At 28.2% G+C, this 13498-nt stretch overlaps 1 protein-coding gene across 3 annotated transcripts; it reads left to right on the top strand.

The window, feature by feature from the left end:
- Nucleotides 1-4856: 4856 nt before the first annotated feature.
- LOC107173064 (uncharacterized) lies at nt 4857-12913 on the top strand. 3 transcript variants are annotated; one of them, XM_015523430.2, is made up of 6 exons: nt 4857-5180; nt 5531-5630; nt 10445-10512; nt 11043-11223; nt 11281-11546; nt 11627-12913. In XM_015523430.2, the coding sequence occupies exons 2-6, from the start codon at nt 5571-5573 to the stop codon at nt 12276-12278; spliced, it is 1227 nt and encodes a 408-aa protein (XP_015378916.1). In that variant the 5' UTR covers nt 4857-5180; nt 5531-5570; the 3' UTR covers nt 12279-12913. The 3 variants fall into 3 exon arrangements, with proteins under 3 accessions (XP_015378916.1, XP_015378915.1, XP_089076278.1); XM_015523429.2 differs by having other exon boundaries at nt 5528-5630; XM_089220152.1 differs by lacking the exons at nt 4857-5180; nt 5531-5630 and adding an exon at nt 8437-8455.
- The last annotated feature ends 585 nt before the right edge of the window (nt 12914-13498 follow it).

Here is a 13498-nt window from a genome sequence, read left to right as displayed (position 1 = left end):
GGGGGGGGTCCAGACCCCATGGACCCCCCTCCCCCGGATACGTGCCTGTATTAATGTTTTAACAAAAAAGATTTTTAATTGATGTAGGTACCTACTACAAAAGTTTAAGAAATTAACTATGATATAAATTCCAAAATATTTTGGAACTTGTTGGTGCTGGTCGCTGGAAGGGTGTTTATATTGGAATTTTTCATCACATTTTTATATTTCATTATTTTATTTAATGATAAAATTGGGAGGTTAAACTTCTATTTTAGAATAGTTCAAAAGGTTATGTATAAACACATTTTTGTATTCAAAGGCTGATAATAGTATAGAATTTTAGACTAAAAACTAAAAATAATATACCTAGCCACCTAGGTGTAGAATCTGGATAGGAATGTGTTTTCAATGTGTATAGGAAAGGAGCGATGTCGCTTCTCTGAGGGACATCGGCTAGAATGTTTTGTGCACTGGAAAATGTGGTTTTTAATTTGTCTCTGAATGTTCTGTTATTTAGGTATGTTTTTAGAAGTAGATAATAGGGTGCCGGGAAGATTTTTTTAAGTTTTAATAATGATAATAATTTCAAACGGTGTCAAAGGCTTGAGCTACGTCGAGAAAAAGTCTTGAGCAGTATTTTTTTGTTTCTAGAGATGTAGCAATGTGGTCCACTACGCGGTGGAGCTGGTGAAAAGTTGCATGTTTGGCACGGAAACCGAATTGAAAGCTGGGAAGAGCATTTTGTTTGAGTGCGATAGACTCAAGTCTTTTGAGGAGGAGTTTATCAAAAATTTTTCCAAACGTGGGTAGTAAGCTGATTGGTAGACCAGAGGTATTAAAACTTTTTCAACACGCGGCTCCTTTAGGTGTTCACAATATTTTTACGGCTCCCAAATTATAATGAAAAAATTGAAACAACACACGGATACAATATGGGAAATATGTTATGTGTGTGATAATAACATTGACTTTAGCACTAGAAATTAAACTTCAAATGGTCGGATAGTAAGGTGTGTCGTTTTCATTTCCATAATGATTGCAAATAATATTTATAATAATTATATAAGACCTAGGTATGATGATGGTTTTCGGTGCTTTTACGCGGCTCTCTTTGCAAACTCTCGCGACGCCCCATGGGAGCAGCGACGCACGTTTGAATACCTCTGCAGGTCTATACGATTCAGACATATCAGGTTGTTTGCCTGGTTTAAGTATAGTGATAATTAGTGCTGATTTCCAAGTGGTAGGGAAATAAGATAGCCGAATCATTATTACTTATTAATTTATTACCTATTAACTATCATTATATAACATGTAATTAGGTACTCAATTAAATAATTCTGTTCAGATCGTTTTCATCAAATATCTTGAATCTCGATACTTTTAAGTTTCAGTTCAGCATAGGTGCAATTTTAATAAAAGAAACTAAGGGTGCTGAAAATGCATTTTCTCAATTTAGTTTTTTTTTTTTTGAAAGAAGAAGTTGTTGATACATAAACACGAACATTATTTGAAGGTGCTAATTTTAAACTTGGTGATACTAATACTCCCTACCCCCCCCCCCCTATTTGCGCAGTTCAGAACGAGATGTTGGTGATGAAGATACCTGTTTCATCAGTGGCAGAGTAATATTTATTGCATTTCTGCAATCTAAATATGGCACATGCAGTCGCACAGATAGGTGTCACTGGAAGAGTTGATGTAACGATATTTAAGTACCCGTAAGTTGGTTTTCAGATTATATTAGTACTTAAATTGAATTCTTTTAACCTAAAATTAATATTTTATGCCACGAATATATAATATATCATATACTCTGGCATTTTTTCCAAACCAATAAAAGGGAACGATTAATTTAAGCGTACGTCACTTAACATATACACAACTTTTATTTTTCGCCTAATATCTATATATCATTGATACGTTTTACACAATGCTTCAAAAGTTAATATTATTTAATTAATTGGTAGAATACTGATAATTTATTGAAATAAAATTAATATTAACTTATTACATAATAATTAATATGTATAATTAGAAATTGTAATATTATATTCATGTACCTATATTGTATAAACTATTAAAATATAAAATTAATGAACAAACATTATAAAGAGTACAATATTTTTCCAGTAGTCAAATTCTAGGTAAGTAGTAGATTTCGACATTGCAGTGTATAGAAGTTTTTATTTTTCAGCAGGTTTACTGCAATCAAAAAATATATACAATATGTCCTCGATTATCCAAACTAATTGGGACCACATCGACATCGCCAAGTTCAAATACGCAAAAGTTCGGATATTGGAAATTAAAAAAATAAATACAGTTTAACACAGTTAAATATTTTATATTATACACAATATATACAGATTTATTATTATTAATGTTATATTAGAGTTACTCACATTACATTATAAGAAACAGGTACATTTCATTTTCATAGTTTGGAACATACAATGTTTGTTATATTTTTATGACAAAATTATCGATTTTCATTTGGCGATGAGCTGCAACGCGCTTTTCTACAACCAAGTTTCACAAAGTTTGGATACGCTAATTGTAGTTCGGATAATAGAGGGTTCGTTTAACCGAAGTTTCCGATAATCGAGGTTTTACTGTAATTTTTATTTTTCGTTAAGAGATCGTAATACTGGCATTTGTTGTCTCTTTCTTACAAGTGCGTAACATACCAAATTTACCCTCAGCACATCGCCGTAGCTTCATTAGTTTAAAAATAAGAGTGAATCTGACTTCTTAAAAAACTTGATGGCAAGAACATTATTTGTGTTTGTATGTGACTTTTTTACAATGATTGAACAATTTTTTAGCAAGTTTTGCATATAGGTACATTAAATATCATAAATTAGATAAATAAACTTTTATTATTTATAACTTTAATTAAATTCATAAACGACTCTTTTTGAATTGTGTGAAACCTCTTTCTCCCGGGGAACATTGGGCATAAAATTTGTCTGCGGGTACCCGTGTTTTGAGTTTTCCCATCATTATTTTTCTTTAATTTAACTTCTGTTGATATTTTTACATAGAATTTAAATATTGACAGTGTCAATTCGACACAATGGTGTCATTTGAATTGTTTTGTTTTCTACATAAAGAACAATATATAAATATTTTCAACATTCGTTAAAACTCGAGAAAAAAAGGTAAATAATAAATATCTATAAGCAATTAGCAATTTAAATACCATTATGCATCTTTAAATTTTTTTTTTTTTTGCACAGTATGAAAATGTTATACATACAATTATAACTCAGTCTAAGAAAGCCAAATAATCTTTTTATGAACCATAATTGCATTTCATATGTTGACAAAATTTGACATACGTATAATATAAAAATGTTCCGGTACAACGATTTTTATTATTTTATTGTTATCCAACTAGTATTAATTGTAGAAACTGCTTTAAATGTTCCACTTTAACCTTAATAATTAAACTTATATTATTTTTGTTGGTACGTGTCAAAAAGCATGGTTTTCACAAGTTATGGGAAGGGGTGTACAAATTTGAAAATTAGGTTACAATTTGTATTACAATAATAATTTTAGTGTGATGGCTTTTATTGCTTTTAAGGCAAATTTCAAACATGCGTGCCAGCGTCACACGACACACACAGTTCTAATTACTTTCAAATTTGAACTTAATCCTTAAAATAATGTCTCAAAAAAAGTAATAATAACTGTGTTTGTATATCACTTATTTAGAGTTTTGCTCTATTTAATGCTGTTCAACATCTACACGAATGACCAACCGGTAACGCAACATTTTATATATTATACGCAGACGACCTGGCGTTAACGGTACAAGGAAAGAAGTTTGAAGAAATCGAAGAAAGACTGGAAGATTTGATAAAATTATAATAGTTATTTGCTTTGAGTACTAGATGGGCAGATGGCATAAGTAGGTAGACAATTGTTGATTGGACTTTGGACATCTTTAAAGAAGTACTACACGATAGTAATAGGTATGTCGATATTGACAATTGACATAGGTAATCTGATTTTAAACTTTCTAGTATAGATACTGAACACGATGTAGAGAAGATCTACATCGTGTAAGAAGACATCTTCTCTACATCGTGATACTGAATATCTTTACTGACTTTACTGTGTTCTGTATTCATAAAAGATAATTCTAAGCTATAATTTATTTTAGTCCAAAGTGGCGTTGCAGTACAATCATATAGATAATGACTTTATTATCTGCGTGAATAGTCGTCAAAGATAAATAATATTATTTGTCTATAAAGAGTATGAGCTTCAGGCTCATAGAGTATTACAGACTACAGATCATTATTATGTCGTATTATTCTAGGGATCTATTCTATAATCGTGGCTATATCTTAAATCGTGGCACAGATATAGATAATACTATTATAGGTTCTCTAGATAATATCATAAAGTCTAATTTAATTTAGTCTTCATAAACAAATCGATAAAACCACGGTCAATCGATAAAATTTAAAATAATTATAAAATATATGTACAGAATACATCATGTATTAATGTATTATCTATATTCATACATTTTGTTGATTAAATTTGTGGTTTTTAGTTTTTTACACAGATATAGATAGTATAGGTTAGATAATATTTATTATCCATATCTGTGGGTTTTTATGATCTATTAATGATAAGAACGCATCGCAGTGACGTCAACAACTACTATACTACAACTGAGATTGGTTTATAAGCTTATGGGGTTTATGGTATTGAGGTGGGTTAATCTCTTTTCCATGGTTGGTACGGTGCTGCGGCCTGCGGCCGGGTCCGGGACACCTTGCGACTATCTATATAGCGAGTTTACGACGCGACCGTCGCTGGCCGTCGCTCACCGGCCACTACTCAGTCGTGCTTGCTCGGCTGCTCTCGCTGCCGCAGTGGCGTCTTACTGCAGTTGTTACTGTCCTATCATTATTTCTCGATTTTTTTTGTTCGATATACGATTTCTTTGTGTGACAGACGGCAGTGCTGCAGCTGCACTGCTACGTGCCTGCGTAGTGCGTGTGAACGTGAACATTGTTCTTCATCGGCCAGTGGCCACACGCTTTAGCGACCGGACGGGATACGTTGAACCTGTTGGAAGACGACGACATGAGCATTGCAATCTTCGTGGCGTTGCAGTCGTCGTCCGTACAGAACGTCGTATCTGCGACTTGCATCTGGGCCAGTGTACTCGGGTACGTACCCATGACCCATGTACTCTGTTGATCATTATTTAATTTTTTTCTGACTGACGCTCGCGCCGCTTTTCGACGTCGTTCTTTGTGCCTTTAATGTATATTGTTGTAGTGCTGGTATTTCATATTGTTAATATTATTTTTTATAAATATAAATGTCTTGCCTATCAATTATCATCATTTATCATCATTATGATTTACAATAACTACCACTATTATAAATTATAATATTGTTGTTAATTCTTATTCTACTCAAGAAACAACTATTAGTCATGTATAGTGCAACTGTTACGTTTTCCTTTCTTATTATTAATTTGGTACTGCTCAACAAATTGTTGTTTTTTCAGTAGTCAGTAATCAATTGGAGACCTACGAATAAACAGCCCAGCCATGCAAGAAAAATTGCCCATATCTGACCCTACAGATGTGCAAGTAGTTTCACAATATCCAGTAAGTATTTTGTATTTAGTCTGGTCCTATTAATAATGAGTATATTATATTGCGTTTAAAAATATCAGTTAAACTTGTAAGCCTAATAAGTAATGATACATGCAAACTCTATTCTAAAAGAAAATACCAAGGTATCCATTTCTGCTCATTATGACTGGCAACTATGATAGCGCTAAGGCTCACACTCTACCATTTACTACCCTATGTGGCTAGCCTATGAACCATGTTTCCCAAAGTTAAATCTCAATATCTTCCCAAATGGTACAAACTTGTCTTGTTTGTTATTGTGGCCTACTCACCACCTGTGAGAAATGTGATTTACTGGATGAAAATCTGCTTGAGAATTTTCTTTTGAATGGAATACCTATAGGTTGCATTGTTGGTTTATATGTGAGTTATGGACACTTACCTAGTGTCCGAGTAAAGTTAATGTATTAATGACCTACACTTTTATTTAGCATATAAAAAACAAAATAATATATAGGTATTATGATTTATGTAAAATCTATCAATATTAAACTATGTTGAATACTCAAAGAGTGGCTAACTTATCTAAATTTGTTATTAATCGAGATATGTAAGTGCTTCTTTTAGGTAATTTATAAGGCAATTATTTTTATAAATTGTGCAAGGGACTATTGGTGTACACAGATATTTTCATTGGGGTGGAGGGAGGGTTTAGTATAAGTGTGTAAATATATATATACATATATATATATCAAAATATTATTTAATTTTATTAATTTTTATACCTACCTCTATAGTCTATACCTATATATTGTACAAAAATACTGGGTGCATTGAACATTCATTGTGAACGCCACTGCAGATGACCTATTCTTCAAAATATTTACTTAGAGATGCCATCCCTGGAAGACTTCACTTTTCTGGTCCTGATTTTTCCAACATTCCATTTATAATTACTTATTATATCTATTACTGTAGAAATTTTAAATATATTTATACATGCAATTTTAAAAAATGTAGGTACATGTATGACATTGTATTGTTACATTTATAAAATTCAAACTTTAGTATACAGGTCAATTGAATAAATATAGTTTTTACTGCATGTTTATTGTTAAATGTGCTGTTTGTATCCATTATATCAAATAATTAATATTGTTATAATATTTATATATTTAACTTATTAAATGATTAATGAGCCATATCTGTATAAAACTAGTATGATAATATAATATATTTTTTATTTTAAAATTTATAAGCTGACATATTGTCTTGTATTTCAATTTTAATTATCAGTAGTTATGAATACATTTATATTGGGAATAAAGGTACAAACACAGTATAATATTTAAAAAAAAGTTTGTAATATAGTTTGAAAATTACAATTAGAGATAAACAGAGTCTATAAAAGTTTATAAACATGAGTTCATATTTTGCTATAACTATTTTTACTTATTGTACGTTTATGTTTAATTTTAATTTTTTTTTATACCAAATTCAAATATATCTAGGTCATTTTAAGGTCATTGTGTCCTTAGCCCTACTGATAATTAATAACTGAATTCTGACAATTACTTTAATCTTAGTTGAATATTTGAGTAACTTTATGTTGTATTGGTTAGTGTTGTTAGTAATGCTGTGCACCTACTATACCAATTCTGTCAATGATTATATATATAATTAATATGGATTTAAAGTGCAATTAAACTACAATTACTTGATCCAAAATTCATGACAAATTTTTTCATTTACTTCTTTTTTATAAACATATAAAATATCTGTATCTATTATTTAGGTGTGAGATCATAAATTTACTGTTTAATGGAAACGATTCTTTCAGAAAACCATTTATTGTCTTAATTTTAGTTTTATAGTACTACAACTACACTCTAAATAATTGTGTAAATTTTTACTATAACTCCAGTGATAAAACCCAGCCAATTGGACATTATGTAATATTATATTTATTCATATTTATTGACATGGCCATATCCGAGAATATCATGATAATAATAAATTAGGTATAATAAAAACATGGTGCTAGTTTTGTACATACTGTATAATGAAAAAAAGTTGATTTAGATAACCCAAACAATTTTTATTAATATTCAATTATTTTTAGACTATAGAGAATAACTTCATGTGATAGCAGGGCTAGATTAAAAAAATTTGGTCTACTTACAAACTTAATATCTTAATATGACTTAAACGGCCTAAAATTGTCATGGCTCACCATGTTTTACTTGGTAACTTGCCGGGCCAATCCAGCCCTGGGTACTTTACCTTCTGCCAAACATTGACATCATTAGTTTTTTAGACCACCTAATCTATGTATACATATATAAACATAATTAAATGTAAGCTGATAGATATTTGTTATTACCTAATAGTTTCTCAATTTATTGGTTATTTATCATAACACATAATTAATTTTTTTATCTTGAACTGAAGGTTATTAAACTTAGATTTAAAGTAAGTATTTTTCTGCTTGTCAAAAAAAAGAAAACAATAACAAATCCATGAAACAACCTTATCATCCTTTATATATCACCTACACTTTAGATTATTTTTTTATTTAATAACCTCAATGACCTATAAGACTATTCCTGGCTATACCTTCATAATTACAAACTAATTTTTAATATAAAATGTATCAAGTTTGTACCTAGCTAAAATTGTTTCCATTTAATTTACATTAAAAGTTTTAATAAACTTTTTTTTTTCTGAAATTTAACATCTAAAATTATAATTTCTAATACATATATACATTTAAAAAGTTGGTACTTATTTAGTTACATCTAAAGTCATATCAAAATCTACATTTCTATGATTCACAATGAGTTTTTATACATCTACAAGTGATTAAACTATTATTTTATTCTAGACTTAAATATTTTTTCAACTCATATTAATTGATCATTAGGTATACATATTGTTCAAAATTTAAATTCTTAAAAACATTTTGTTTTGTTTTCTAAACACCCTATAGTATAATATATTAAAGGTGCGGTCAAACAGGGCGTGTTTACGGACTGTCAGTACGCTGATTGCGGCGGGCAGCAATCCAGTTGTTTTATTTTACAGAGACGACGCGGGCAGCCTGCTTTGTGTTTGAATGTGCCTTAAATGTATCATTTTTTGCCGCCTTATATTTATATAAATAGATTAATTTTTAATTTATTTAACCTATGGAGTGCGATTAATAATATTGTGATATTTTAGTTTGTCAGCAATTTTTTTTCTTTAGATACCTATTATAGCTAAGTTGGTGATTTTTCTTGTATAGAGTGCTTACTGCTTAGAATGTTGTTTTTACTTTATTTTTTTTTATTAATTTCTGGTTTGAAAATAACATTTTAATAACTTGAAAGTTATATTTTATTATGCTATTACTTTTATAATACTTTTGTACTAATCTACTTCCCATATTTTCTACTTAAGGAAATTTGATGTGGTATATTATAAAAACTCTAATGTCATTGATATGTCAGATTTTGATAATTCATTTTTATTTGAAAGATAAGAATTTTTTTAGGTCAGATCAAAGCACATATTTCTGTAAAACTTTAAATATTCCTAAAAAAATAGGTTTGAAAAATAATAAATATTATGCATTGTTTAAATTTATAACTTAGCTTCTGTAATTAAAATTTTGAAATGCTTTGCCAATGCCAACCTGCAAAATGTTATTATTTTAAATTAAAAAAAGTTAACAGTATCCGAATATTCTACAGGATGTAAGAGTTTTTCTGACAAGATACATTTTTGTATTAAAAACGCTCATTGGCTCCAATGCCTTTAATTGTTAACTTTTAATACATTCAATTGAGGTCAGCTAATATATTATAGTTAGGTATTAAAAATTACAACATTTCTATTATTGGTGACTCACTCAAACTACAAAAAATAAATTGTACTAGTGTCCCTCTGAAAAAAAATTGACTTTAAACTTTAATCATATGATATAATCTTTAATGATAAACATATTTTTTTACACAAAACTTGTTACTGAAACAAACCTTTTATTATTAACTAATAATCATTATGTATTTCTAAAAAAAATATTAAACTTTATTATTTTTACTTTTATTTTTGTTTGTTTTATATGTATGTTAATAAAATAAAAAATTCTGTTTTTGATTTTACTCAAACCCTAGTACTAAAAATCTTATTTAATTACTACATTTATTTAATAACTTATTAGGTATTATTATTTATTTAATATTCACAGCTCATTAATTAATTAATTAAGTGGTTATTGAATGCTTATTATCTTTATAATATACTTAATATGATTAATTTATCAAATATAATTTAACATATTTGTAATTGACGCATATTTTCTGTGTTTGCTCGTTTAGTAATTTTATGTTATGTAATTGTTAGTCATGTCTCATATGCAATAGTATTTATTTTATATCATAAATACTCTATTGCTATCCACACTAAAGATAGTATCAACTATAGGATTATTATTTTGTATAAACTATATTGATAATTTTGAGCACCATAATATGTTAAAAAATAATTATCCATATATTAGTGTTTATAATATTTATTTAGTTTATGATTATTATTCTAAAAAAATGTAATATTTGATATTTAAAAAAAAATATGTTTCAATTGCTTAAAGGTGCTTATTACTATTTAAAAGATATTTGTGGTTTATGATGTCTATCATATTAATTCATTGTTTATACTAATTACTGCCAATGTGAAAAATAGTACCTTTTTACTATAAATAAAACAAATAATGTAAATATAGTATCCGTTTTGTTCTTTCAAATGTATGTTACTAAATATCATATATCCATTGACTTAAATATTTTTACTAATTTATTTTTCAGAAAATGAAGAATGATGAAGGATTTTCTAGGAACACAAGTTTTTCCTCTATGAATTTTGACATTTGCAGGTATATTTTTCTAAAGTTATCAGATTTTTATTTGTTAAAAAAAAAAAAATGGTTGTAATATAAATAATATTTAAACGTAGAGATATTTTCATTTTTCAGTTCCTCCCACATTAGTGTTAACCATAGTTGTTTTAGATACATAAGCAATCTATAAACATTAAATTAATCTATATAAATCTAATGTATTATAGTCCCTTAAAATATATGATTCGTCCAATTTTATTTTAGTGAACTACAATGAGGTTAATCTATTTTTTTATGCTACTCAACATTAATGTGGTATAATTGATATTGTACAATATACACAATGATAATTTCATAAAACAAAATATTACTATACACTGGTTATAATATAATTATTATAATTGTTTATATTACTACCTATCAAATTGTTGGACATTTTTAATAAATTAATAACTTTTAAAATAAAATACAAGATAGTACGAAAACAAAAACAAAAACTTTTAATTATAAATTATTTCAGAAAAACAATTGCAATCCATGTTCATATTTTGATTATTTTTGTTTAGAATATGTCACTGTGAAGGCGACATTGACACACCTTTGATAGCACCATGTTACTGTGCTGGTTCATTACGATTTGTGCATCAAGTGTGTTTACAACAGTGGATTAAATCATCAAATATACGATGCTGTGAATTATGTAAATTTCAGTTCATTATGCAAACCAAAACCAAACCATTCAGTCAAGTAAATTTATTTTATTATGAATTAAGATAATGTGTATCTTAAATCTTGTATTTTTAGTGGGAGCATTTAGAAATGTCTGGTATGGAGCGTAAAAAGTTGGTATGCGCAATGCTGTTTCATATAATTGCTATGACATGTGTTTGTTGGTCCCTCTATGTACTTATGGATCGAACGTTGGAAGAAGTTGAACGTGGACAGTTGGACTGGCCATTTTGGACAAAACTGATTGTTGTCGGTATTGGCTTTACAGGTGGTGTTGTTTTCATGTACATACAGTGCAAGTCATATTTTATGCTTTGCCAAAGATGGAAAGCATATAATAGGTAACTTATTAATCAAAATATTTGGATTTTAAATATACCTAAAATGTTTTCTAATTTATTTACTACTTAATTATGTTTAGGGTAATATATGTACAAAATGCCCCAGAAAAACCACGAAAAAATCAAACTATACTCATTGATGTTGCTGAAAGTAGCTCAGTTGAAACTAATGCGGCTACATCAGTTGTGCCTTTTAAACCACCTATTGAACAAAATGATGAAACCAGTATTGATCTCAAAGGTGTACGTAATGTTCATATATTTTTTAATAATGAAGATAATCCCATTAGATTTCAAGAGGTCGATAATCGAGAACAAGAAGTTGTTGAAAAACCAATTTCAAGTGACACTGGAACCTCGTGGCATATACAAATAGGAAAAACTCAAGGAGAAAATCCTGAAGGTGAATGTAACCAAGCAGCTGTATGTCAAAGCAATCAGTCAGACCCATCTTTTTTGAAATTACAAATTAAAACAGCAGAAATAGTTATCAAATTTGGACAAAATGAAACTATTCCTAATGAAAATGAATTTGACAACAAAAACGTTAACATTCAAATTGAAGAATCAAAATCTAAAAATGACGTGCCGGATATTGCAAATCCAGTTCAAATACGATTGGATTTTGGAAGGGACAAGAACTATGAAGACATGGAAGAAGCCCACGGGTCTCCTTCCCAATCGCCATTATTATCATCTAGAAGACTCTCTAACTATAGAGATGATAAATAATAACTGAATATACTTATTATAAGCTAATCTGTGATTTTACAGAAAATAAAACATCATAGAATTTATTTTCTTCCCACTAAATTCAAAACCATTTTTTTCTTTTTTTTTCGAGCATTTATTTCAAATAATCGTTTATAGATTTTGAACACAGAAAAAAAAATATTTTCTTCTTTTTATATACTTATATTTTATGTTAGTATTTAAGTTTTTATGGATTTACTCATGTTTAGAAGCTCAATTTTTAATAAGTGTGGTTTTTATTAGAATATATTATTTTTAATCACATTATTATTAATAAATAATTTATGATGATGAATGATGATAATGTAAATTTTTGACCCGGCAAAGACTGAGTTACAAATATGTGATGTTAAATTTCAAAAGTTTTATGTATTTCATTTTTGAATCAACTCATCATTATATATTATATATATATATGAATGTCTCTTATTAATATCACTTATGTTATATACATAAAAAAATTATTGTTTTTCAAGTCATTTTGATTTTTCTTTATTAATGTATAACGTAAAATAATTTTGTTTTAAGTTTCATTTGTATTGAATAATTGTGTATGATGCTAATATATGTGATTTGTTATACAAAAAACATTAAAATATGTAAATGTCACTTAACATAGAGTTATTATTGCTTGTTGTAGAAGTATATAAGAGATTGAATGATCTATATGTATATTACATTATTAATTATTTACTACACATATTATTCTTTGACACAATATCTGATAAACATAAGGTATACATTAAAATTAAATAATGTGTTTGTTTCAATTTATTTTATGTTAATACACTATTTAATTATTTTGCTCCTTAAACTATAAAATTAATTAAAATATATAGTCTATATTTACAAATAACTATTATTTCTCATTTTAGTCAATTGATACAACACTAGGTTTGATTCAATTTTACCTTTTACCTATAGATATGCGATGTATTCTTGTTTATTTGCGTTTCCTTAGTATTTAAAATACAAATCATAATTATCACTAATGTTGCAATGGTATAATATTCACATGTGGTGACGGTGAGTCACAAATCATTAAGCGTACAACCCATTTATCGCACTCAGGGATCAGTCATTTCTAATATGAAATATGTACAACACTCACGTAATATGCCAGATTTTCAAGGAAGAAATTGGAGTGAACTGATTTAATTTTGAGTGTTCAAGAAGTTACACGTTCAATATTTGAGCGA

The sequence above is a fragment of the Diuraphis noxia genome, unplaced genomic scaffold, assembly GCF_037042655.1.
Source record: "Diuraphis noxia isolate RWA-SAM2 unplaced genomic scaffold, SU_Dnox_SAM2 contig0002, whole genome shotgun sequence".
Lineage (NCBI taxonomy): Eukaryota > Metazoa > Arthropoda > Insecta > Hemiptera > Aphididae > Diuraphis > Diuraphis noxia.
This window is presented reverse-complemented; position numbering and strand designations above follow the sequence as displayed.

Bases quoted from the DNA above. Each gene is read 5' to 3' on its own strand.
- LOC107173064 (XM_015523430.2), top strand. From the start codon at position 5,571: ATGCAAGAAAAATTGCCCATATCTGACCCTACAGATGTGCAAGTAGTT. The intron at 10,513-11,042 runs GTATATTTTTCT...ATTTTTGTTTAG, and splicing joins ATGAATTTTGACATTTGCAG to AATATGTCACTGTGAAGGCG. The intron at 11,224-11,280 runs GTAAATTTATTT...TTGTATTTTTAG, and splicing joins AAACCAAACCATTCAGTCAA to TGGGAGCATTTAGAAATGTC.